Source organism: Natator depressus, chromosome 7 (genome assembly GCF_965152275.1).
Source record: "Natator depressus isolate rNatDep1 chromosome 7, rNatDep2.hap1, whole genome shotgun sequence".
NCBI lineage: Eukaryota > Metazoa > Chordata > Testudines > Cheloniidae > Natator > Natator depressus.
Window position 1 is genome coordinate 102,095,498 of NC_134240.1, and position 27,857 is coordinate 102,123,354.

General features: G+C 40.4%; 1 protein-coding gene across 3 annotated transcripts in view; it reads left to right on the forward strand.

The window, feature by feature from the left end:
* The window catches only part of ADAM12 (ADAM metallopeptidase domain 12), a 345,625-nt gene extending 323,312 nt beyond the window's left edge, over positions 1–22,313 (forward strand). For all 3 annotated transcript variants that reach the window (XM_074959167.1, XM_074959165.1, XM_074959168.1), the window contains 6 exons: positions 974–1,082; positions 6,038–6,173; positions 6,820–6,928; positions 7,414–7,596; positions 19,161–19,291; positions 22,219–22,313. In XM_074959167.1, coding sequence (XP_074815268.1) covers positions 974–1,082; positions 6,038–6,173; positions 6,820–6,928; positions 7,414–7,596; positions 19,161–19,291; positions 22,219–22,276 — 726 coding nt within the window. In that variant the 3' untranslated portion in view covers positions 22,277–22,313. The remainder of the gene's footprint in view (positions 1–973; positions 1,083–6,037; positions 6,174–6,819; positions 6,929–7,413; positions 7,597–19,160; positions 19,292–22,218) is intronic.
* The last annotated feature ends 5,544 nt before the right edge of the window (positions 22,314–27,857 follow it).

Here is a 27,857-nt window from a genome sequence, read left to right on the forward strand (position 1 = left end):
ATGGGAGGAGAGGGTCTTCCCCTGGGCGAGAACTGAACAGCTAGCCCTTCGTTGGAGAGCTGAAGGTTTCTTTTTTTTTCTTTTTAGTATCTCTCTCAAGAATAAATCACTGGGATCCTGTTAGCTCATTCTCCCTTGTGCAATGGAAACAGGTTGTTATTACCCTATTGGGTCTGTCCCTTGGTGCTCCCTCATGCTGCAGGTCATGCAAATCTAGTGTCAAGAAGAAAAGTTTTAGTCACAGAAACCTGGGGTAGGTCAGGTCTGTTCAGAGGTGCCCACCTTGCACCATCCTTCTCATCTGTCAAGATCCCTCTTCGTCCAACTTGCATACCCAGTGTGATCAAACTCTGTCCTGCTTCCAGTTCCCTGTCCCCTCCCTTTGACTGAGAATGTTGGTCACCCTTAGAGCTGAAGCCTGAGAAGTGGCAGTATCAGTCGGCAGTCCAGCCCAGATAGATTAGGACTGGGACCAGGAAGGAAGCTGCTCAGGCATTGTTGGGGCATTAGGAAGGTGAGAAGAATCTTGTTCCTTTCAAGGGAGAAAGAACAGAAGTTGTGAGAAAGTGGGGCTCCTGCTGGAGAGGAGAAAGGGAGACACTGAAGACGACTGTACTGAGTGTTATTTTGGATGATTGAAGATGAACACTACTCCTCTTTGATGCTCTGAGGTTTATAGTTCCAATAGAGGTACTATATGGCACTTACAGTTCAAGTTATCAATACGGGAATAGTGATTTAGGTTCCACATTGCTATTAGGATATACACATTTTGAAAAATGTGTAAGCAATTGTATTTAATCGAGGTGGTGGCAGCAGGCTGATTTGGATGTGTTCCTGTTGTGACATGAGCTTTAATCGCCATGCATCTACCCCTGCCTGAGTGAAAGCTCCTATAGTCTGGTAAGAGTCAATCTAAGCTGCCTGGAATAACTTTTCATATTACTTCATTTGTCGTCATTTTATTTTGAAGGTCTGTAACAATAAAAAAAATTGTCACTGTGAAGCTGATTGGGCCCCTCCCCATTGTGACAAGCCAGGGTTTGGCGGCAGCATGGACAGTGGACCAACTAGACAAGCAGGTTAGTAATAGCTGATGCTTTCCTGCCATTCCATGGTAGAAAGGGAAAATCCAAATGGGTTTTATTGAAATAGGTACTGAGACTGCAAAACTGTCAATAAATTGGTCAAGCTAGTCCAAATGAATTGGCACTAATTAAAATTTAATGAAGCAAAAACACTGCCAGTTGATTGTAGCAATGTTACTGCATAATTAAGAACACAACAACCCAGAGATTTTGTTTGTTTTTAAGAGTACATTATCCAGTTAGGTAGTTCTGGGATGTGGGGTGATGGTATATTGGTGTGAGCACAAGATTACGAACCAGGAACTCAAGTTTTAACCCTAACTCAGTGGTGGACATGAGCAAGTAACTTAACTTTTCAACTGCTGTAAGGGCTTACAGGGTACCCTGTAACAGTTCCCACGTATTTATTGGTTTCAGAGTAGCAGCCGTGTTAGTCTGTAACCACAAAAAGAACAGGAGTACTTGTGGCACCTTAGAGACTAACAAATGCTCTAATAAATTTGTTAGTCTCTAAGGTGCCACAAGTACTCCTGTTCTTTTCATATATATGGTAATATGATAAGAGACTCAATAAATAAGAGAGAGAGACAGTGTTTCTGATCTACCTTGAGATACATCAAACTCCAAAACATCCTCCATTGCCTACAGCATCACTGTATCAGCATGGGTTTATGGAAAATAAATCTTCTCAGACTAACTTGATATCTTTTCCGGATGAGATTACAAGTTTGGATGATAAAGGTAACAGTGTTGATGTAATTTACTTAGACTTCTGCAAGGCATTTGACTTGATACCACACAACACTTTGATTAAAAAACTAGAATAAAGAATTATCATCACACACGTTAAATGGATTACAAATTGGCTAACGGAGAGGTCTGAAAATGTAACTGCAAACAGGGAATCATCATTGACCAGGTGTGTTTCTAGTGGGTTTTGGGGATTGTTTCTTGGTTTGACGCTATCTAACATTTTTATCAATGACCTCGAAGAAAACTTAATATTCACTTATGACACACAGACTGTGGGAGTGGTAAGTAATGAAGGTGACAGGTCATGGATACAGAACGAACTGGATTACTTGCAAACCATGTGTATTTTAATATGGTCAAATGTAAACAAAGAATGCAGGCAAAACTTACAGAATGCGGGACTCTGACCTGGAAATAGACTTGGAGGTTATGGTAGATAATCCGCTCTACATGAGCTCCTAGTGCGACACTTTGATCAAAAGGGCTAATGTAATCCTTGGATGCATAAACAAAAAATCTCGAGTAGTATTAAGGATATTACCTCAGTATATGGCATTGGTGTAACTGCTGTTGGAATACTGTGTCCAATTCTGGGGTCTACAATTCAAGAAGGATGTCGATGATAAATTGGAGAGGGTTAAGAACAGATCCACAAGAATGATTAGTGGATTGGAAAACATGTCTTACAGTGATGGACTCAAGGAGCTCAATCTATTTAACAAACAGAAGGATAACAGATGACTTGGTCACAGTTTGTAAGTGCCTATGTGAGGAACAAAAAATTGACAATGTGCTTATCAATCTAGCAGACCAAGGATATAACAAGATCTAAAGGCTGGAAGTTTAAACTAGACAAATTCAGACTACAGATAAAGTGCAGATTTATGACAGTGAGGATAATTAACCCCTGGAACAATTTAGCAAGGATCGTGGTGGATTCTCTATCACTAGCAATTTTTTAAAACAAGATTGGATGTTTTTCTGAAAGATATTCTCTAATTCAAAAAGAAAATAATTCAAGGAAGTTCTTTGGCCTATGTTATATAGGAGGGCAGACTAGATGGTTACAGTGGTCCTTCTAGCTTTATACTCTATGAATTATGAGACTGATTTTCAAGAATATATTTGTACAGTTTGTGCATGCAAAGCCACACCCACAATTGTGTGCCTAATGTAAGCCTGAAATTACTGTCGTTACAAGTGCAAATCGGGAATTTGTGCACTCATGTGACCAGACATTCATGCATGCTATTAACTGATTTGTATGCATGCACTTTTAAAAATCGGAACCTCAGAATATGACAAATCCAGAAAAATAAGTAACTGTCATATGGTGGCTTTTATAGTGGGGGAAACGTCTGAATATGTCACAAACATAAATCCATTTAACTTTCACATATTTTGAAAATTTGATGCTAATGGAAGATATATATATTTCCTATACCCTGTGCCTTCAATTTCCCTATGAGCAATCCCTGAAATACTGGCTGTCGCATCCTCTTTCTCCTCTAGCCAGACACAGATTTTTTCGATATGTGTTGATAATCCTTAGATACATGTTACATTTCAGAGTACCATAACGTTAGTGATTTCAGTGGAGTTCTAATTTATATCAGTGACAGGAGAATTAGGCCCATAGTCTACTCACATTTGCATATGTGGCCTATGATTTCCTGGGAAGTAATCTGAGCTCCTTTCATGAATAATGCTATTCAAAAATAAATTGGATTGTATTCTCTACATACTGAATCCTGCAGTGAATTGTAATGCTGAACTAGTGACCTCACAATCATTTCCATGGCAACAACATGACATGATTTCACTGCAGGACATAGCAGAAAGAAGGTTCTGAGGGAGAAAGATTTTATTCAAACACCAAACTTCCGACAAAACAGTAAAGAAACTGCAGTACAGTTATTAATGTGTAAATATTCTCATTTTTCCAGGTGTGCACTAACATAAGTCCTTCTTAAACTTACCTTGCTGTGGCTAAGTAGTGCAGGGAACTACAAAATCTGACTGTACATATCATGTAGAATGTGCTGCAATACACAGAAGTAACTGGGGAGAAGGCAAATATAGGGTGTCTTCAATAATTCAATTCTCTACTTTGAAAGGAAGCCCTTTAATGTTACTTTTAAAATTAGTTTTCTGCAGTTTTATATATCATGATACTTTTGCCATCTATTTTCAATGCCCATGCTATACTCAGTAGTACTGGGAATAAACAAATATAGAAATTGCTAGGGGAGCTAATTTTTCTTCCCTGACACTTGTGATTTAAATATGAGCAGTTGATACAAGGTTTGGATTATGACCTGAATAGTTTGCACATCTGTAAATCAAAGGGTAGAAGGATTAACTCAATAAAAAAGAAACAAACAGTCATTTACCTTAGTTAAATAAGACACACGGCCTGATTTGTCTTTAGTAACTGATTTCACCCAGCTAACTTTTACTAAATCCGTGTACTCAGCACACTATATCTTTATTAAATAGCAGCACTAAATATTTAACAGAATCGTTATGTAAAGATAAATTAAATGTAATTGCCTATACTCAGTTTACTCATTTTATTTAGCTTTTAGGACTGGAAAGAGATTTATTACTGTTACTCTGAGCTAAAGGGCTCTGTGTCTCTGTCAGTCAATGCAATCAATACTGTCAATTGCATTGGCCAATGTCTAGTTGAGGTTGGGGTACGTTAAAAATCTAGCTGGCTGAAATTCAGTCAGGATAAGACTGAGATAATGCTGGTAGGTTGCCATTATAAGCATTATAACTGTCCTTTTACTGAGGGTGAGAAATTCCATACATTGTTAGAGTTTGTAGTTCTAGAGTATTATTGCATCTCCAACTGCTGGTAGATGATCATAGAGCAGACCTATCTACCAGAGTTTTTTCCCATGTCTTCCCGACCACAAGACTGTGACTGATTTTGGGGGTTTTTTTAGTTGCAAACCTTGCAGGCATGATTGATTCATGTCTTTGTTACCTTTAGACTATTGCAATGTACTCTGTGCAAAACTGCACTTTAAATCATTCTGGAAACCTAAGGCAGTGTAGAAGGCAGCAGCCTGCACATTAAATGGTGTGTCTCATCACAAGCACATGATACCATATTCTTACATTGCTTACTCCTTGATTTCCAAATTGAGATTAAGATGTTGGCTTTGTCGTATAAAGCTCTAAGGGCTTGAGACCTTCCCACTCCCCCTGCCATACTGCCACAGCTGCAGTTAGCAGAGAACCTTGAGCTGGAGCTCCCCATTAGTATAAAAGAGAGAGAGAGAGAGAGAGAGAGAGTGCGCGCTCCTGGCAGGGTTTTCTCCAGACTGGGTTGGATGGAATCTTTGATTAGATCATGTTCTGGTTTTGGAAGAGCAGAAGCTGCCAGCATTATTCATTATTGCATATTACTGTATTTAGAGCAAAGGCCGCCCATTATTCCAATCCATCTGTTGTTACGGAGCTCAAGGAGCATAACCATTGTCACAGCAGTTGCCAACCTGTAATGTAAAGGGCTGACATTTGGACTGTAAAATCCAGAGTAATGCAATCCAAACAACACTGTGAAGTGGGCCACTGGAATACAGTGACTCTGGTAAAGAAATTGCCATTCTGTAGTGTCTTAAATAAATACAACCACGAGTAGTCTTATTACTTCATTTGACCCTTAAATGGTAAGAATTATGTTTTTCCACCATAAGACAGCTGATTTTTACACTTTCACTAATATCCATTTGAAGGGGAGAAAACTTTAGTAAATTGAGACACAACCATTTTGCTATCAGCTGTTGAGTTTTGAGTCATAATCTCAAATTGAAGCTAACAAAATATCAAAGTTTTTAGTATCTGTATCACTGAGAGTTGATATTTAATTGCCTCTTCCATCTTTTAGTGCACCCTCTGTATTGTTTTTCCAGTTTTCTGCTTTGGATATTTATACAGTTGAGGAATGGACTGAGTCTATCAGCGTGTATTTAACCATTTTGGTTTTGGAGTTGACAGAAACAAATTATGTGAGAATTAAGTTCAAGTATAATCATAGCAGAAATAGTAATAAATTATTTACTAATTTCATTTTGTATGTTGCTAGAAAGCAGGCCTAGCCAGCAATATCCCACTCTTGATATCACACAAATTTCATCATAACTGACCCCTACCACAAGTCAAAAAAATGTGTTTTATTTCAGATAATAGAAGTTTAACCATAGGAATACTCGTAACCATTCTGTGCCTTATTGTTGCTGGTTTAATCATGTATCTCAAAAGGAAGACTTTGATTAGACTGCTATTTACAAATAAAAAGACAACAATAGAGAAACTAAGGTATGATGATTTTCCTTAACTACTCACTCATTTTTATAAACTTCAGTAGAAATTGACTGTACTCATTCCATTTCTCAATACTTGTGGTGTGTATATGAGACATTGAGTCAAGTTTACTAAAAGTTCATTCATTCATTGAGTTTTTCAGAAATGTTTTCTTCACTTCAACTTCATTGACGTCAGTAAATAAAATGGGGTTTGACCATATGCCTTTTTATTATGCTTTCCATGATAAGCAATTAAAAAGTAAAGGAAACTTTGCCTTGATTTTTGGATTGCTTGAAATATTTTCATTATCTGGTTTGGCCTTTTATCTAAACTCAGTCAAGTGAGCTAAAACTTCTGTATCTGAGGTCTTTACTACTTAAATGTTAGACTCATTAGAACAGTCTCTTGGGAGCTATAAAGCTGCATTTCCACAGATTGCAAGAGCTAATTTAACAGACTAGTGGCTTCAAAAAAATCTATATTTTTATTCTTGCAAGATTTTTAGAAAATTTTTACATTTCCTTGTTTTCCATAGAGAGAAAAAATAAGAAAGCCCTTTCAAAGTGTTATTCTGAGAAAAAAGTATACTGTTATACTGTGAAAAAAGTAAAGTTGTAAGAACAAAGTTGCATTCAATAAGTGTATACTTGTATTGCAGGTCTGTGAGTCCAGCAAGGCCTTCCAGTTCATTTGAGCCTAACCATGTTCATACCACAACTCTCAGTAAAAATCTAGTCATAAAGCCACAAAATTTAAACATACATCAGGTGGGTTATTAAACAGTCAAAATATCATTACTAGAATTTTATATACATTTCCTGTATGTTTGAAGTAATTATGACACTTAATGATAATAAGTATTAAAATTATATAAAACTATGAACAAGTTAAACAAGAGCAGAAAAGGTGGGCCCAAAATGCACTTTGGCTTCCAACTTCCAAACAGATGGAGACTTCAAACGTTGAAAGGAAATACAATTAGTCTCTGGGATACAGCCAGCCATCTCAGACAGAAGCGCTACCTTCTGAACAGCCAAGGATTAGTGTTTGAATAGGCTTCTGGAAGTTGTTAATTGCTTGTTCTCTGGCTACAGAAAAGGAGTTTAGGGGTACGGTAAAGCAGGGAGGGAAAGAAGGGGAAAGCAAGTGCAGAACAAGGAAGATTACAGTGTTTCAAACAATATTGCTTGTATCCATAATATTCATTGGGAATTTTTAAAATTACAAATTTTATTATTTTATGGCTCTATAGAGAGATGGTACGAGAAGATTGCTACCATATCAGACTATTGATATCAGTAACCCTGTAAAGACATCTGATGTACTGAGGTTAAAAACACCCCAGCGAGTCCTACCACCCCTTCACCAGCTACCCTGTCATCAAACTGTACCTGCACGACCACTGCCAGCTAACCCAGCTCTTAGGCTTGCTCAGGTAAAGCTACATTTTCTTTCTTTCTGATATTTACAGATAGTGATGTCAGGCTACAGACTGCAGTATGAATAACGGCATATAATCAATCAGAATAAAATGTTTTATCACTTTTCATATATGGGTTCTCCCACAGCATTTCCTGTGTGATTGATAGTGTGGTGAGTGGATAGCCAGACAGCAGTCATTATGGCTTCACTCCTGAGCTTGTGTAAAGTGGTGTAGCTCCAGTTAAGTAAATGGAGCTGTTCTGATTACTCTGAATGAGGATTTGGCCTTAACTATTCCTTGTACTTCAGCCAATTAAAAGACCAAGTTAGAACATGGTTGCAATATATAGTACAGGTGGGAACTTTACCATGGAACCTTTCTGTAACTGGTATTTTCCAGTTTAGCATACTTGTCAACACTAAAATTTGCAGTGGAGTTTTCCTCTGTGTTGTAACTGGTTTCCCTTTCTTGGTTATATGTGTTGATGAAAGGGACTTTAAACAAGGGAATGTTGGCCAAGTGACCACCATTATTGCTGCTCCTTCCTATAAGTAAAGATCCTTTTTACCATTAATCATGTGAGAGGAGATCATCTTGTGGCTGAAGTGCAAGACTGAGAATCAAAGGTACCTCTTCTCTGCAGAGTTAATTTGCATGACCACCATCCAGGTTAGCCTAGCCTGGGTGTGTGCAGCCACACTGCAAATCTCCAGATGAATTACTGTGTGCTCCCTGGTGCTGTACTCACCTATATATAGTGTGACAGCTTCTCAGGACATATCCTTTGATAGTTCTTTGTGCTGAGGTTAAACTGAACCACACTGATTCTTTCCTGGTGAATTCTGGAAGAATTTTTCTGTCCTTCTGCACTGATACACAAGGAATTGTGGGAAGGCACTGGAAAAGTGTCAGCACTCAAGTGATTTAGCCTTTGTCCTAACTGCAAAGTGGGCAGGTTACTAGCCCGAGTGAAAGCTTCACTTGAGTTTTAGCCTGCAGCCCCAGATAAGCCAGTTAGCTCAGGCTGAAGCACCACGAAACTTGAATGATACAAAGTTTTGTATGTGAACAGAAAGGGAACAAGGGCAACACCTGAGTAAGATCCTGATTTAACTCTGCAATGAAGACATACCACAAGAGGTGGCGACAGTGGTCACAGCCCTCTGCTTGCTTCTGGCCCCACTGGGCGTGTGTGTCAACATGGAGAAATCCGTGCTCCTCCCAACGCAGACAATCCACTTCCTAGGAGTGCGCCTAGACTTCCTTCCGACATACTGCTTCGCCACCTTCCTGGCCCTCGTGAAGATCTTGCGCTGCAACCAATGCACAATGGTGTGCGGTTGTCTCTGCCTCCTCAACCACATGGTGGCCTACACCTATGTGACGTTGCACATGTGTCTCCATATATGCTGCCTACAACTGTGGCTCATCTCTGTCTACAGGCTCCATTAAGACCACCTGGAGTCAGCCTTGACCATTCCCATTGTGACGGGTTGGATCACAGAAACCCCCTTGGGACTGCCACCTGATATGCTGAGACTACCTCTGAGCCAGTTTTACCTGGCAGCTTGGGACTCCAGAACCCTGACTGGTTGTGCCAGACACACTAGCCTGCTAAAACACAGACCCAGGTCTGAACCACGTCCCCCAAAAGCTGCAGGCTTAACTGAAAACAGCTTAAGAAGTGCTCCTGTCTCCAGCACTCAGATACCCAGCTCCCAATGTCCAAACCCCAAATAAATCCATTTTACCCTGTATAAAGTTTATACAGGGTAAACTCATAAATTGTTTGCCCTCAAAAACACTGATAGAAAGGTATGCACAGCTGTTTGCCTCCCCCCCCCCCCCGGTATTAATACATACTGTGGGTTAATTAATAAGTAAAAAAGTGATTTTATTAAATACAAAAAGTAGGATTTAAGTGGTTCCAAGTAATAACAGACAGAACAAAGTGAATTACCAAGCAAAATAAAATAAAACATGTAAGTCTAAGCCTACTACAGTAAGAAAGTGATTATAGATGAGATCTCACCCTCAGAGATGTTCCAGTAAGCTTCTTTTACAGACTAGTCTCCTTCTAGTCTGGGTCCAGCTATCACTCACACCCCTGTGGTTAATGTCCTTTGTTCCAGTTTCTTTCAAGTATCCTTTGTGGGTGGAGAGGCTACCTCTTGAGCCAGCGGAAGACAAAATGGAGGGGTGTCCAAGGACTTTATATAGTTTCACTCTTGTGGGTGGAAACCCCTCCCTCCCCCTGTGTAGAATCCCAGCTACAAGATGGAGTCTTGGAGTCACATGGGCAGGGACATTCCCAGGAAAGCTCAGATGTGGATTGGTGTCTATCAAGGTCCCTTGTTCACCAAGTACTTCCATTTACTTGAATAACCCCTTCACACTATGTTGATCAAATCTGCCTTAGGTGCCTTCTACAGCAAACATTTTAAATACAAGCATAGAGCCAACACTCATAACTTCAGATATAAAAATGATACATGCATACTAATAGGATGAATACATGCAGTAGAACATAACCTTTGCAAAGATATGTTACATGGCATATCTAGCATAAAACATATTCCAGTTATGTCATATTTACATTCATAAGCATATTTCTATAAAGCATTATGGGGTGCAACATCACACCCATCTGGGTCTGTGCATCACTCACTTGGTGGACCGATCCTACCAAGGTGCTTGGAGGCACCCCTTTTGCCACCCTCACCCTGGATGCCGCCTTCGCAGGGTGGGGCACATATTTGCGGGGCTGCAATGCACAGGGGAGGTTGACTGCCAGGGAAGTACGCATGCACATCAACACGCTGGAGCTGCATGCAGTCCTCCAGGCCTGCCACGTGTTCTTGCCTCTTCTCCGCGACCGACACATTCAGATCTTCTCAGACACCACCACCACCATGGCAAACATAGACAGGGTAGCACCAGATTCCGGTCACTTTGCATGGAGGCTGTCCACCTCTGGAACTGTTGTCTCTGCCACAACATTGTGTCCCATGAGGCGTGACTCCTGGGGACACAGAACTCCCTGGTGGATGCACTAAGCAGAACTTGGTACCTCAACCACAAGTGGGAGCGCCAGAACCCTATGCTCTGCACCCATGTGCTAGGCCTGGGGCACCCCCCTCTGGGATCTCTTTGCAAGTTCCCCCTCTAATTCTCTAGGGAGGGCCAGGGGTCAGGACTCCAAGGTGACGCCCTCCTTCTTCCATAGCATAGCAATCTTCTGTACTCTTTTCCCCCAGTCCCTCCGCAGGACCTACCAAGATCTGGCCAGGGTCATCCTGATAGCCCTGTGCTGGCCCCAACAGTTCTGATTTCCCGAGCTACTCAGCTGTGAGCCTGCCCACTGATCAACCTCCCCAACAGGCTCGACCGTCTCACACAGGACCACTGTAGGGTTTGCCAACCTGGGCCTGTTCCAACTGACAGTCTGATTTTTGGATGGGGCTCATGCACAGACAGTGCCTGTTCATCACCCGTCTGCCGTATGCTTATACGCAGTAGGCAGGAATCTACGAGGGCATGCTATGCCACAAAATGTAAGTGCTTCACCTCCTGGGTGCACCACCGGGACCTCCCCTCCACTGTCTCTGTATTCATCATCCTAGACTATCTCCTGGAGCTCAAGAACTCAGGCCTCACACTCAGCTCAATCTGCATCCACCTTGTGGCACTCAGCACTTTCCTCCCTCCCTCCCTCCCAGGGATGGCTGGTCAATATATTTACCCATCTTACTGCTACCTGGTTTCTGAGAGGCCTAACAAACTGCTTCCCACCAGTCCTTACCCCTACTCCCTCCTGGTACCTCAACCTTATTTTGTCTGCCTGAGCTCACCCAGCCTCCATTCAAACCCCTGACCACATGCACCCTGGCCCATCTATTCATGAAAGTCCTCTTCCTGGTGGCCATCACCTCTGCCTGGAGGGTCAGCAAACTAGCAGCCATGGTGGCTGACCCACTCTCTTCTCCCCCCACCCCCAATACAGTTTTCCATAAAGAGAAAGTCTCCTTACACCTTCATCCTAAGTTCCAACCACAGGTCGTCTCCAAGTTTTCACTCAACCAGTCTATCCATCTCCCTGTCTTCCATCCTAAACAGCACGCCACTCCCGTGGACAGGACGCTGCACTCCGTGGACGTCTGCAGGGCACTGGCCTTCTACTGGGATAGGACTCGCGCCTGTCACGCCTCCCCACACCTCTTTGTAGGCATTGTGCAGGCCTGAGGGCCATATGAGGTTTCTGAAATTATATGGAGGGCCAGTTAGGGGAGGCTGTGCCTCCCCAAACAGCCAGGCATGGCCAGGCCCCCGGCCCCTATCCGACCCCCCCTGCTTCTCATCCCCGACGGCCCCCCCCGGGACTCCTGGCCAATCCAACCCCCCCGTTCCCTGTCCCCTGACCACCACCCCCGGACCCTCCGCCCCTGACTGCCCCCCCCGCTGCCACATCCAATCCAGCCCCTCAATCCTGACTGCCCCATCCAACCACCCCTTCTCCCTGACTGCCCCCGGTCCCCCCACCCCTAACTGCCCCCCGCCACCCCATCCAACCCCGCTCTCCTTCCTGACTGCCCCCCTGGGACCCCTGCGCCCATTCAACCCCCCTGTTCACTGCCCTCTGACTGCCCCGACCCCTGCCCACCACCTGTCTGACTGCCCCACCCCTGTCCACACCCCTGCCCCTGCCCACCACCATGAATTCCCCTGCCCTCTATCCAACCGTCCCTGCTCCCTTATCGCGCTGCCTCTAGCACTGGTGGTGCTACAGCCATGCCGCCCAGAGCACCAGGACGGGCAGCTGCACCGCCCGGCTGGAGCCAGCCACGCTACCGCACAGCACAGAGCACCGGGTCAGGGCATGGCTCTGCAGCTGCACTACCTGGCAAGACCTCACAGCCCTGCCGCCAGAGCATTGTGCTGGCGGTGCAGTGAGCTGAGGCTGCAGGGGAGGGAGAACAGTGGGGGAGGGGCCGGGGCTAGACTCCTGGGCCAGGAGCTCAGGGGCCTGGCAGGAGGGTCCCGCGGTCCGGATGTGGCCCGTGGGTCATAGTTTGCCCACCTCTGGCACAGTGGAATGGTTGAGAGGGCAAACCCTCTCAGCGTATATCCAATTGGATCTCTTAAGTGCATTACAGAATGCTATGCACACTCCAAAGCAACGCCATCTGGCAGAATCATGGCACACTTCATGCGGGCACATGCGACTATCTCTGCCTCCCTGGCAGATGTCCCTTGGCACAAGATCTGCCATACGGCAACGTGGCGCTCTGTCCACACTTTCACAGCACACTATGCCATCGACTAGTAGGCGGCCACAGAAGCCAATATAAGACACGCTGACCTATAGCGGGTTTTCTCCATTATGTCCTCACACCCACCTCCAAGCTGATCATTACTCCATACTCATCCACATTTGGAATACATATAGGTACCATCACCTGAAGAAGAGGAGGAGGTTACTTACCAGTAACTGGAAGTTCTTCAAGGCGTGTGGTCCTTATTTGTATTCCAGTACCTGCCCACCGTCCCCTCTGCTGCGGAGACTCTGTGCTGCGGTAAGAGGGAGACTGAGGGTGTGTCACCCCACATAGCCTCTTATAACCTCACACAGAGCATGTGGCATCATAAGGAGGCCATGCGGGTCAACAGACACTGCTGCTGAAAAAGCTTCCAACTCAGGCACATGGCACGCCTGTGCACCAGTGTTTGGAATTCAAATAGGGACCACACATCTCAAAGAAACTGGTCAGTAACCTCTTCTTCTAAATGTTTGTCAAGTGTAATAGTTAAAAGTCTATGTCCAATATAAAATTTCCTTTTGTACAGAAGTCTTCATGAAACAGTTTGATTATCCATAAGTTAGATCTTCAGCTGATGTAAATCAGCATAAAGTTATAGCACTTAGTGGATCCAGTCCATAATTTAGGTTAAGTTCATTTATGTTTTTCTTGGTTATTCTGTAATCAGTTGCATGCTATTGCTGTTTTGCCACACCACACTCTCATCTAAATCAACTTGTTATAGGATGTCCTTACTGTAGGACAGTGGTTCTCAAATGTTTGTATTGGTAACCCCTTTCACACAGCAAGACTCTGAGAGAGTATAATTTATTTAATTATAAATCAAAAACACATTTTAAATGCTGGAGGCAAAGTGGGGCTTGGGGGTGGAGGCTGACAGCTCACAACCCACTGATGGGTCCCGACTGCAAGTGTGAGAACCCCTGGTGTAGGATATAGTTGGTAAGGCACCAGACCTGTATTTACTGTCTGCATGTTCTGCCACAGTCATCTCAAACTGGGTTTACAGTCAGCTCCTGGATACAGAATCCATTGAAGCACCTTCTTCAAGACCCCTCTTTCTCACAGTGCATTTTAGATTAGAAACCTCTTCCATAAGCATACCAAAGGAGCTTTGGTCTGAACATACCAAAGGAGCAAATTAGAGTTGATATGCATTGTTTATAGCTGCCTAATATATAAGAAATACACTTTTTTCCCCTCCTAAGCACAGCTGTAACAAGAGCTAGTGCCATTATTGAAAACAGCCCTTTCTCCAAATATAGATGAAAACCCGACATGCTGAACTCGACTCTAGGTTACTGATATAAAACTGGAGAAATAAATCTGTCCATAAACACTTTTAGCTGAGGCTCTGTAGTGGGGGAAACAGGGTCAGGGAAAGGGCCTTATTAGCAGAGATAACCTGAGCAGAGAAGCACCACCTTTTTGGTACTGAGGGCCATACTAGCAAGTTGCCAGGAGCTCTAGGGTTACAACTAATTTCCATGTTCATTTCCATAAATTGACATGGCTTGTGTCAATTTGTATTCCCTGTGATACGCTGAGAATATGAAACACAGCTGTAAAGATGCATCTTTTTTGTTTTCTGTTCTCTCAAACATGCATTTTGCTCCTTCTGAGGGCCACTGTTTTCATATTGCATTTTCTCCCAGTTAGGTGATTTCTTCTTCGGCCTCTCTTTCCTATCACATCACTGTTTTCCAGTCCATTCTTTGTCACCTCATCCTCTGTAACTCCCTCCTTCAATCATCTGCCTCTACCGCCAGTCTCACCTTTTTCCTGTGCCCCTCCTTGCTCTACTCATTTTTCTCCTCTTCTCCATTCTGTTTTCCCAACTGCCATAATTACCACCCCATGCCCATCCCCATTTTTCCTTTGTCCATCTACTTCATTGCACGCTGCTAATACCATGCTTGTCTCCATGTGGAAGATATTCCAGAATGAGAGAGGATGTGAATTTCAAGTGAAATAGCTATTCCCAAAGAGCTCCTAATGTGCATGTTCCTTCCAGTGTAGCTCCCTCCACTTCCAAATTTTCCCATTAAGCTCTATCTCAGGGATGGGCAAACTACAGCCCGCGGGCCGGATCCAGCCCCTCAGGGCTTTGGATCCAGCCTGCGGGATTGCCACCCCCATGGTGCCATGGGCCCCGCGCTGCTCCGGGAAGTGGCCGGCCCCACGTCCCTGCGGTCCTCGAGGGGGGGCAGAGAGCTCTGCATGCTGCCCTTGCCTGTAGGTACCTCCCCCAAAGCGCCCAGTAGCCAGGAACAGGGAACCATGGGAGCCTGCCCTGGCCCTGCTGCACACTGCTGCCACCCCGGTGCCACTCCAGGTAAGCGGCACACCCCAAACCCCTCCTGCACCCCAACCCCCTGCCCTGAGCCCCCTTGTACCCCAACCCCTTGCCTACAGCCCAACCTCCTGCACCCTCAACTCCCTGTCCTGAGTCCCCTGCCCCCTAACCCCCTTCCCTGAGCCCCTTCATACACCCAGCACCCCTTCTCTGCCCCAACCCCTTGCCCTGAGCCCCTTCCTGCACACCGCACCCCAACCCCCTGCCCAAGCCCTATATTCATAGCCCTGCAAGCAATTTCCCCACCCAGATGTGGCCCTCAGGCCAAAAAGTTTGCCCACCCATGCTCTATCTACTACCAATGTGAATTAGGCTAAAACCCCCCAAAAAGACACTTCAGTGGAATGGCTATTCTGGAATAATTTCCCCATGGAGGCAAGTCCAAATGCTGATGATCTGTAACCAAGGTGCTGACGCTTCCTTGTTCTGTGCCCCTCAGCTACACAGTAAGCAGTTCCATTTCCTACTGGGCTTGGGGAAAGGAAGGTGCTACTAGCAGAGAGCCATGGGAGAGAAGCTATGAAATGGTAGCTACCTACCACTTAGGATAGGTAAAATGGAGAAAGTAACATTCCTGCACTTTGTTGATCTTGTCTGTAAGATCTTCAGGCCAGGGCCTATTTTTTTTTTTTTTTAGCGTGCCTACTCCATTCAGGTCCCCATCTTCATCGTGGGCATCTAGATAGTGCCATAATACAAATAAATAAGAGTAAAAGAATTTTCATTAAGGCCTGATCCTGCAAACTCAAGTGAATAAGTAACTTTACACAGATGAGTTAGAATGCTCATCTGAGTAAAGCTACTCGCATGCCTAAGTAAGTAATTGCAGAAGCAGGTCACTTTCATATTATTGTAGGCAGTCAATGGAACAAAGGTTTTATGATGCAAGAAGACTTATTTCCTTCTAATTTCTTGCCATCGCTGTAATACTGATTTTTATTTATTTGGTCATTAACTCTTTGGCAAAGAAAGACCAACTGCAACCAAATATGATGTAATAAAATTGCACACAATCTCTCATGTGCCAACCATATTGAAAGGTGGTTTAAAAAAAAAACAAAACACCACCACCACTACGTTAGGGAACGTAAAATATTTCAGTAAGAGGCAATTCCACATAGATGCATACATGCAAGTTTTATTCCTCAAGAAATCTAGCACATCTGGTTTCTTGGAACAGAAAGGCTGCTTCTCTTACAGATTTCAGGTTGTCCATTTTATATCCACTGAAAATTACCAAATTTTGAACAATTTCATTTGCTAGTATCTATAATTGACTTCATAAGCATCATCATTATATTCCCATCACACAGAAAGATATTTACAAGAAATTGCTGTTTTTTCCCCACCATGGCTGATTATTTGCAATATCCCTCATATTTTCCTTGTATGAAGTCTATTCTATACACACAAAACAGCACTGATAAGAAAAATGTTTGTTCCTTTATTTTAAAGGAGGAAGTTGATAAGAGCTCAAAATTCTTTTGGATGATGGGCAAGATTGACTTTTATGGAGTCAGAGATTGGCTACTATGATAGGTTAAAATAAACAGAAAAAGAATTTTATTTCATGTTGCCATTCCCCACTTACACACAGCATTAGTACAAGTTATGCAGTGACTGCAAGCAAGGAGAGGAGGGACACAAAACTCCAGTTTCAATTTTTAAAACTATTCTAAACTTGAGCTGACTGAATCCAAAGTTTACCTAAAGTCCAGCTTTTTACTTCTTTGTGATCAGCAGGGTTAGTAGTGGTCATTCCCCATTTCCCTTTGAAAGTGTAATGCTTATGTTGAAAATGAGATGCTTAAACAGATAATGAAAATGCTATACCTCTTTCTGAAAGAGTAATTAATGTACCTAGTTGTTCTTTGTCAAATCTTTCATTGTTTGCCTACTTATAGTACCTCTTTAAGCTGCTCTTTTTCTTTTTCATCAACTGCACCTTTATTCCGCCCTAATTTTTAGTAGTGGGGAGTTAGATGATGTAACTTTCAGATTCTTGAAATAAACAATTTGGGGGATTTTGAAGAGGAAGGATGGCCTTGTGGTTAAGAAGAGCTGAGTCCATTTTCTGACTCTCAAAAATGTCCTGTGACACCTTGAACAACTCATTTAATCTATCTGTAAACTGGGGAGATGCACAGATAAATTCATTATTTGGCAGATGCTCACTAGTGAGGTCCATAGTCACATAGCTATTTTTAACATGCGTTAATTTTTCTAGATTAAACAAACATTTAGTGAATTAGTTTGTACAGTTGAAGCCCAGGTTGCACAGATCCACTAAGTTTCCATTAACTAAAAATCATTGTTGGAAGTTTCAGATTCTGGAATAACTCTTGAAATTTGGTGTTCAGAAACCTTTTTTTGCTCAGCTGCACACACGCCAATTTGCAAACAATATTAAATGGTGGTAGTTTTTTGGATCACAAACTGTGCAACAAAACATCCTTCTCTCTAAGACCAATGAAACTATGTTACCATCTTTGCAGCAGTTTGAGGACCACACAGTAATGACATTAATTCATGCCTTGCAGCAAGATTACTATTGTTCTCCACTAATGAACTACTTAATTCCACAGTTCTTTTGGCTGAAATAAATTGCAGCTGCATTTATAACAATTCCACGAATGCTCACCAGTCAAACTGGAATCAGAAAGTTTGATTCTAGGGTCATCCAAAATTTGCATTTTGAAGTCATCTCCTGCAGGAAACCTTGTATGTGTTTACTAATTGTAAATTAACCAGGCCAAAAACACTGCCCCAGGAAACAATGGATGATGGAAAGTCATTCTGGAGACCTGGATGTGCTATTGGAATGCAGCTGCATCTAGATTTGCAGAGGGAGAGGGTTGTAAGAAAATAAAAGTTGAGCTTGCACTTTTTTTTTTTTTGCGCTCCTTGTAATGTATAAAGATGACCTGAAAAATTGTTTGCTTTTTTAAATATTTTAAATGCTAGAAATTCAAACCCTGAAAGACACTAACTAGTGAAATTATGACATCACATGAGTTAAACAAATGAAAATTGAGCAACTGAAAAAGGAGGGGATGTTTACTCAAGTTGTTTAAAACTGTTTGTTTTGTTTAGTTTTACATTAACACCTGCTAACTTTCAATGATTAATTAAAATTTTGGACAAAAGATGTCTTTTTAACACCACTGCTTCTTCAATAAAGGAGTGAAGTCACAATACACATGCAATGAGACCCATCAAAGGTTCTCCCACAAAGGTAGTGAAGATCAGATTTGTTATGCACAATATTTTTAAAATAAAAACAAAGAGAAGGAAAAAGACTAAAAAGAAATCCTTTGGAGCCCTCTTTATATATCATAAGACAATAAAATATAGTAGAAGTTCATTTATTTAAAAAAAAACACTTTACAGATCAACCTTATAAACATATGTAGACACAATGGACTAAATTCATCCTTGATCTAATTGCATTCTTGTTACCCACCCTTCTTTGATTTGCTACTTTCTTTTGTATGGCATGAGCATAATTGAGGGCAGAATATGTCCCACCGTCCAAAACATGAATTATGGAATTACCACATTTGCAGTAGGAAAGTTAAGAGTGAGTTTTATCTAAAAAGGTCTTTTGGTCTAAGTACACCATAGTTCTGAAAATATGCAATATAAAAGATTTGAAAAATTTACATCAATTACATTTGAAGTGTAAAAATTACATTCTGTAATTTGGACATTGTGTGATATGCTGTAGGCTTAAAATGCACCTCTCTGATGAGCATTTAAAAAAATAAAACGACAACAAACCTTAGTGTTCCATGTGTTCTATCTACTGCATACAAAATAGTCTAAAGCAACTCCATTTAAAATCAAGAGTTTATTTTTTCATTTTGTTTATAAAGATTACATGATCTGATATCTTTTTATAGGAAACGCTCAAACCAAACCCTCCTCAAAAGCCTTTGCCAGCAAATCCTCTGAACAAAACCGCTCGGTTTAACAATGCCTCCAGCCCAATACTTGGACATCAGAAACTTGTGCCTCACATTACTCCTGTAAGGTTAGTTTTGCTAATCAAAATGTTTTTATAACCTGTAGCAAATTCTTTACTGGAACTTGTAGACTCTCCTTTACTTGGAGCTGACTTACCATATTTTTGGAAAAACCACCATCCTCTCCATTTAAATGGTCTGTCATCATATAAGGTTCCCTGCACCTCCTTTACCTAGATAAATATATTAGCATTGTGTTTGTATCTTACTCGGTAGTAAACAAGTATATCACAGAGGAGATCAAAAATGAAGACATCTATTATATAGCAGTGAGATATTATACCATAGTAAGTTATATTCTAACTGCACATAAAATACCATTGTATAGCACCTTTATTTATTACCAAGATACATAGCAATCATTTTCTCTCTGTTTACCAAATATGTGAAAGATAGGGCCAGATTCTCAGCTACTATAAATAAATGTAGCTCTATTTTTTTTTCCAATGGTATGCCATTTTATCCCAGCTCAGGATCTGTCTTTAAACATCTAATTCACTTTATTTTTTAAACTCTTACGTAATGGTAATTTCATATTGTACATTACTCAGACTTTAAGGTCAGAAGGGACCATTATGATCATCTAGTCTGACCTCCTGCACAATGCAGGCCACAGAATCTCACCCACCCACTCCTGCAATAAACCTCTCACCTATGTCTGAGCTATTGAAGTCCTCAAATCATGGTTTAAAGACTTCAAGGTACAGAGAATCCTCCAGCAAGTGACCCGTGCCCCATGCTACAGAGGAAGGTGAAAAACCCCCAGGACCTCTTCCAATCTGCCCTGGAGGAAAATGCCTTCCCAACCCCAAATATGGCAATCAGCTGAACCCTAAGCATATGGGCAAGATTCACCAGCCAGATACCCAGGAAAGAATTCTCTGTAGTAACTCAGATCCCACCCCATCTAACATCCCATCGCAGGACACTGGGCCTATTTACCATGAATATTTAAAGATCAATTAATTGCCAAAATCATGTTATCCTATCATACCATCTCCTCCATAAACTTATCGAGTTTAATCTTGAAGCCATATAGGTCTTTTGCCCCCACTGCTTCCTATCGTGATCATCTAGTCTGACCGCCTGCAAGGAATGATGAAGAAAGACTGTGGCAAGGAGCACAAGAAAGAGATAGAGAGCCTTACTCTACAGCCCTCATGAAGGCAAAACTCATGCAAGAGCTATTTGATCTTATATAATGTATGAAAGACCACATGCAATAACCTTGCACATTGAGATGATATTCTTCTGGATCAACAATGCTTTATTGGCAGGCACCTCCTATAAGGAAGCTTGCCATTATTTTATAGTTTCAGCATTACCAGAAAGTAATGTAGTTGGCAGTGGTTCAGAAATTTAGTGTCACAAAGGATGCGAGGATTTCGTTACATTACTTGGGAAGAATTCTTGGTGAATAAAACAGAATAAAACTAAAAACATACAAGATAAATAAGTTCAAACAGGCATAGCAAAGATTTGCAGTAAAATCATCCATACTGTAGATACAGAAAATTGTTTTGAAGCTTCAGTGCTTTGCTTTGTGGTTTCTGTGTCAACACATGATTTAAGCTGTGCCCATTAAAAAAAAGCAAATACAGTTTTTCTTTCAAAATCAGGGCATTGCAGTTACTTTTCATGAGGAAAACTGTGTGGCAAGATAAGTGTTTTTACACACCCCTGCCTCCTGCCAAAAAAGTGAACAAGCAGATAGTGATGTTGCAGCACAAACTGAGATTGTGAAAATTTTTCAGTAGACAAGAGAGATGTCTCTTACAGCAGCTGCTTTGAAAGAATCCAGTAGCTAGCCTTTTCAGACAGCACAGTACTGCTGCAGACAATTAGAACTGGGGATGATAGCAATTTAACAGAGACTCATATTTGATAGAAAGGTGGGGTTTTTTTTTAACTAGTGTAGCCCTGTATATTGGAAATGTACACTGAGAATCTTCATTATATTCCTCCCTGAGCTATCTGAACCCCATACCTCCTCCACACACAAACATTTAATCCTTTTAGGTGGTATTTTAAAGGGTACCTCTTAGACCTTATCTTCACTAGGAAGTTTTATCACCCTTTATCTAGAAATTCTCACCCATGTTAACACCAGTTCATCTCCACCAATGGTAGCACCAGTGGGGGATCTAGTATAAATAAAGCTCCATTAACTTCCAAATTTCCATTTTATTATTGTATCTAACCCTAGAGTTTAAATCTTCTACGCATTTAAAAAAAAAAAAAAGAGTCTCAAAGAAATAAAAATAATGGCATTGGAAGTACATAGCAGTTCTACCCTGAGGCACCTAGTGGGATGCTCAGCTCAGAAAACTGAAAAATAAGACCAAAATAACATTTTACTTTCCTAATAATTCTGTATGTTATGCATAGCTCTTAACTTACCAGTATTACTCTTCCATGTGGAAGATCCATGGGAGGGAGAGAGGAGTTCCTCTAAGACCCTGTATTGCGTCCCGGTAAGATGCTCTTAAGAAGCAGTAACAGTACTTCAGAGTGGCATCTTTGAACTGGTAGCTACAGTACAGGACTAAGCAGCATTTTTTAAAAGTGTCCTAAATTAAGTGACCGCATAGGGAGCTAAGGAAGGTTAGAACACACACGTAAAACTTAAGCCTAGTTCTGCCACTGGTCAGAGGAAAATGTTTTAACAGCTGAAGGGACTTGTATGAGGGTCACACAAGGAATCTGCTTCTGTCACGAGAGCAGATCTGATGGTGGCTTCAAAAGAAGTTGGATGTCCTATCTTTTTCCAACATAAAAGTTCTGTGCTTCTTCTCCACAAAATGAAGATAAAATTGGTAAATTCCTTTATTACTGAATGAATTAAGCTATACATCCTAATGCCAAAATTAAAAAACAGAAGAAGTTTAACAATTTGACATTTTCATTTATATATTTCTCATCTTTTTTTAAACAGACCTGCACCTAAACATCCACAAGTGCCCAGATCCAGCAACACTGCCTATGTGAAATGACAAGAAAATCTGACACCTTTCTGAAAAAAGTGAAGACAGAAGTTTGCACTATCTTTAAACTCCAACTAGAGTGGGTTTAAAAAAATAACAATACTTAGAATTTTTAATGTTTAAAACACCATTATTTTTAAGAACTCTGAGCTACTGCTTTTGGTGCTGTGCTGTGCTATGGTGCTCGTGTACTTGCTCAGGTACTTGTAAATTATTAATTTATGATTAATATTTATTACAGTGCAGTGCACTGTAGTAGATATTTTTTTTTACCATAGCTGAGTTTTCCTAGGAAGGAAGCCTTTTTTATAATATTTTAGTGAACTTGAAACATTCTGCTTTGTGTCTTATGTAGAGTGTTTAGTTTTGATCTATTCTTTATAGAGTACTGATACTCATGGATAAATCAATGAATAAACAACTCTAGTGATTTTTCAATGGTTTATAACAAACCTTTGAATGATTACATCAGGGTGAGCCATGTTTTCTGGAATCCAGTGAAATGCCCGATATCTGCACACAAATGTATACCGTATCTGTTTAACCAAAATAACTGTTACTAGTTGTACTGTAATTTCAAGAGGCCTGGTGTCACTGTTGGAAATTGTCAGGAAATCTGTACTTAAAGGGAGCATATTGGTTTTGGACAAATACTATATATCATAAAATTGTATTTTTAGCTCACGGTTTTATCAAACACAACACAATCATTCCATATCAATGCAGATTCAGGCCTTCCAATATAATTACATTTTTTGATGCTTTGGTAATTAGATACATTCAATATCATATAAGATAGTGGCATCTTATTATGCAATACAGCTATACAGTCAAATACATTGAAAACATTAAGATGCTATATTTACAAATAATTGTTTTAAAAATAGATTATATGTATTTCTGCTGCCTCACTTCTGCTTATGAACTGTATTTTACATATTTACTACTGTTTTGTATCTAACTTCTAAAATGTTATTGTCCGTCTCTGATGGATTTTCCCCCCTTTTTAATCTCCTAAATACTCATACTCCTGTGAACGAAGTGTTAAAAAGACATACTTTAGTATAAAGACATGATGTATCTGAAAACATGGACAGGATCTTCATATCTCTTGAGTACCATTCAGTGTAAAAAGAAAAGTTACTTTTGCCCTTCATCTGTATATCTAATCTTCATCAAAAAGCAGAGATTGGAAATCAATAGCTTTCTGATTTTATTTCTTAATTCACACGGCTGAAATTGTTAGAGGAATATTTTAAGTCCCGCTTTAGCTCCCTCAAATCACCATGTGGTGGATCATCTCTTTTACAGTGATAAACAATCAAGCTACTACTGACCATTGCTCCACATGTGGGTTAAATTATATTAGGAAAATGGCCATTTTGCGGCAAAGGCTCAGTGACAGCTCCTCCCTACCTTTTTCACCACCCTGACCTAGCCCAACTAATGTTGTAAACGCTTTCACTGTGAGCGTAGATGCAACAAATTCATTTTCAACACTGCTACAGGAAACTTGAGTGTGTGCGGTCCCGTCCACACTCTTTCTGTAACACTGCTAAAAATAGTTTGTTTCAGCTAGACTATCAACAAACTTTTCTTTTCAATACAAGTTGAAAAAGACTAAGTGGGAGCCATTACTAACATTATTGTCAAAAATGGGTTAGTTTCCTGTTCATAGTTTTTGTTTCTTCAAGCAGAAAGAAATGTACAGAGGCCTTTGGTTTTCATTTCAGTGAGTGTAACTCTTTCTTAATCTCCACTGTATCAAGACAACAGTATAGCAGCCAGGTTTATGGATGTACTAGCTAGCTAAATCCACATTACCAACAAAACAAATAAACCAAAATAGAATCCTCCTCAAAGACATTTCAGTTCCTAAAACATGCATGTTTAATAAAATTACCAGTGCTTTATAAGACATTCTGAATAATGCGAACAAAATATTTATGATAAACATGGAGACATGGTGGCACTCTACTTTTTTTTATATTGTATTTGGCAAACACCAAAACCAGGTGCTGTTGTGGCTATTTAAACAACCTTTTTATGAATTTTGGATGGGTATTTTTGTTTTTAAAAGCCTCAACTCCTCAGTGGCATCTTGTTCTGTTGCCAGAATTAGGAAAATACATCACTTTTAAAACACACTAGGTTTCATATGGACACGTCATTCCTTTCATAGTCCTTTCTTAGGCTCCCATTGACTATACTGTGTCAAAATATTTCTGTATTTCTGATAAGGTTTAAAGACTATGTGTGAAACTCTGGCCACATGGAAGTCAATGGCAACACTCCCACTGACTTTAGTGGGGTTAGAATTTTACCTAAGGGTTAGCTTCTCAGCTGGCGTACATCAGAGCAACTTTGTTGACTTCAATGGAGCTGTAATAATTTACAGCATCTTGGGACCTGAACCCTCAGATTATACTGGAGGAAGTTTTCAGTATGATATGCAGGGACTTAGTCCTAAAACTTCTATTACTATTAAAAGGACACAAAATCTTCTGTATCTTTTTCTTTGTGATAATACCCTTCTGAGGTAGGAAAGTATTCAGTATTTTTGCAGAGCTTTGCACATGTAAAGTATTCTATGAAAGTGTTATAGTTTTAGAAAATCCCAACAACCACATCATTTGAAAGTAAATATTTTTTCTTCGTTACCCTTTTGCAAATATTAAACTTTCCCCATGTTTCTAATACAACAGAAGACAATATGGCTTTCCTGTCTATTTCCTTATTTATGTATTAGCTTCCCTGCATAATTGTGTGCAGTGATGGAAATACTGTTTAGTTGCTGCTTCAGACCCTGCAAAGGAAGCATGGCGAGTACTAAAAATTATAGCTGTAAGCCCAATAAAGGGGTTTTTGAGGGGATTGGGATTTTTTTGTTTTGTTTTTGCAACTCTTTCTTGATTTCTCAATGAAAAGGTTATACTTCAGCAGATTGTGAATGGGTCAAATTATGGGCCTATATAATAGTGGTCTCAAGAGCTGAGAGGCTAATTTTCCAGTGCCTGCAACTAAAATGTATAACTTAATTCTTTCTGAAAATAAGGTATTTCAAGACTAAGAAGCACCAGGACACAAATTCTTCCTGGTGTAATTCCATGCAGATGCACCAAGGAGGATTTTTGGCTACTATATAAAAAACAATTCTTTGTCAAAATATGTAAACAGAGTGAAGAGTGTACACTGCCTTACAATCTAAATTTCTTCAAGTTCACCATCACATGAACCACACAATCAACAAGATATAAGAAAATAATAGCTACTTACAGAGGGAACCCTTTTATGCCTATTGGGCATTGTGAAACTAAAATTAAAGGCCATTGTCTCTTGTAATTGGCAAAATTTTGTGACAAAGTGGCACACACTGTAAAAATCAAACTGCTGCAAGGAACCTAATCACTTGAACTGGTACTCTTTAGTGGTGCTAAGGCTTATTAGGGTGATACATGTATGATTCTTTAAGTCTACTTTTGTGAAAGATGTATTAGCAAGAACAGTTTAACATGATATAGAGGAATAGAAGTTGAATGACTGGTCTGAAAGTTTTTTAAACCAGATCAACTTCCCCTCATCATCATCAATGTGTTTAAACACAAAGGTGCACTTCTTAAATAACGTGGACTTAAAAAAGGTTCCATTTGCATGTGGTATAATAGATGTTACTACTCATGTTTTGAATATGCTTGAGTAACACCAACAGACCCCAGTTGTCAGGCAGGATCGAACCTGGGACCTCTAGGAGCTTAGTACATGACCCTCTACTGTATGAGCTAAAAGCCATATGGCTGTTAGCTAAGGCTGTAGAGCAGACTCATTAATTTCTCTCTAAGTGGTCTCAGTGCCACTAGATGGGACAGAACACCACACCCAGAAGGTGTATGGGTTACACTTGCATATATTACAGGTGGTTATAGGCACATCAATAGATGGTTGTAAGCCACAAGTAACCTATTAACCTGTTGGATTCTATAACAATTGATTAACCATGTATCAAAGCATCTGTTAATCACCCATTAACCTTTTAAAAACTATTTATAAATGGAACCTTAAAGTGTAACCAGCATCTCTAAGCAATACCCCTTTAACAAGCCAGAATTCCTAGCATAAATATTGCAATGCCAAATCTACGAATGCTTCATGAATCCAGTGAGGTTGTGTGTATGGCTCTTATTACAGGATCAGAGCCTCAGTTAACACCCATGCTGACAAAACAGATTTACAAAGATCATAGATGGGTTAAAACTAATCTGAACCATAACAGTTAAGTCTCGATACTAAGATTGACCTCCATATGATCATGCGTTTTGCTTATATGACCTATAGTGAGATGATGCATCATTACTAATAAGACAACGCTTGCTATCCTACGGTTCATCTTAAGTCTGCATGAGAAATCTCTGAAAAACACCTTTAACCAACTTGTAAATTAAAAATTTACAACTAGTTAAAACAGCTGACTAAACAGGGGGCCATATATCAACAGTTATGAAACATTTAAACTTCTTAAAGCAAAACAGCTCAAGAACACATAATAATTTTGAGATTAATTTTACAGTTAAAGGCTATGATACAAGTATGTATGACCTACTTGAAACTTGCTGACTCATGTCCTGGTTGGGGAATGCCAGAGAGATCTGGACGCTTTGAAAGCATTCCCTCATTCTAGAGAGGTAAAAACTTAAAGCGTTGTTGCTGCTGTTACTGGTAAACAACACTCTCCTAGGGAAGAGCTCGTACATGGGCTCTCCACAGAGCAACGCATGAAGTTGCATTATGTTAGTGCATGGGACTGGAAGTACAAATGACCATCAACAAACTAGTGAAAATTACTAAATATGCCAAGTACAAAAACTGTATAAAACAGAGACAGATATGGGATTTTCCCATCTAATGTCTTTCAGTTTTAGTAATCATAGGTATTGCTTTTATATAGATACAAGTGTGATTTTTCCACCTGAGCGTCTTCTTTTAAATGCCTAGTTAGTTCAAAGCTGCTGTACATGGCTTTATTTCCCTGGCAGTTACTTTTTTTAGCATCAGTTCTGTTTGGTTCCGATTATTTGAAAATGTAATGTTATTGCGCTATTTGCTAATGCCCAACAAATGTTACTAGTTATAGTTTGTTTTTAATGCATTTAGACATTTACAATAAGGTTGAAGGAAGATTCATTCGTTAATTATCTTTTAGTACACTAGGAAATTTACTTTTGTAAACTCTTTAGTGCCAGAACTCATTCTACATACAGATTATCCCTTCTGAACAGCAACTAAATAAATCTATCCACAAGAGATTATACCCCTATGGATCATCATCACATTTCGCAAAATATAGCTAAATATAAATTTAGCTAATAGTAAACAAAAAATAAAATACTAATCTACTACAGATTTAAGAGAGTGGGGGGTCTAATGGTTTAAATATGGGAGTAGGAATTGGGAGATCCTGAATTTTCATCCTTCTCTTGATACAGATTTCTCCTTTTCATCTTGCACAAGTTACTTAACCTCTCAGCATCAGTTTTCCCCATCCGTGAAATGGATATAGTAACACTTAATTACCCAATTCATAGGGTGGTTTTGA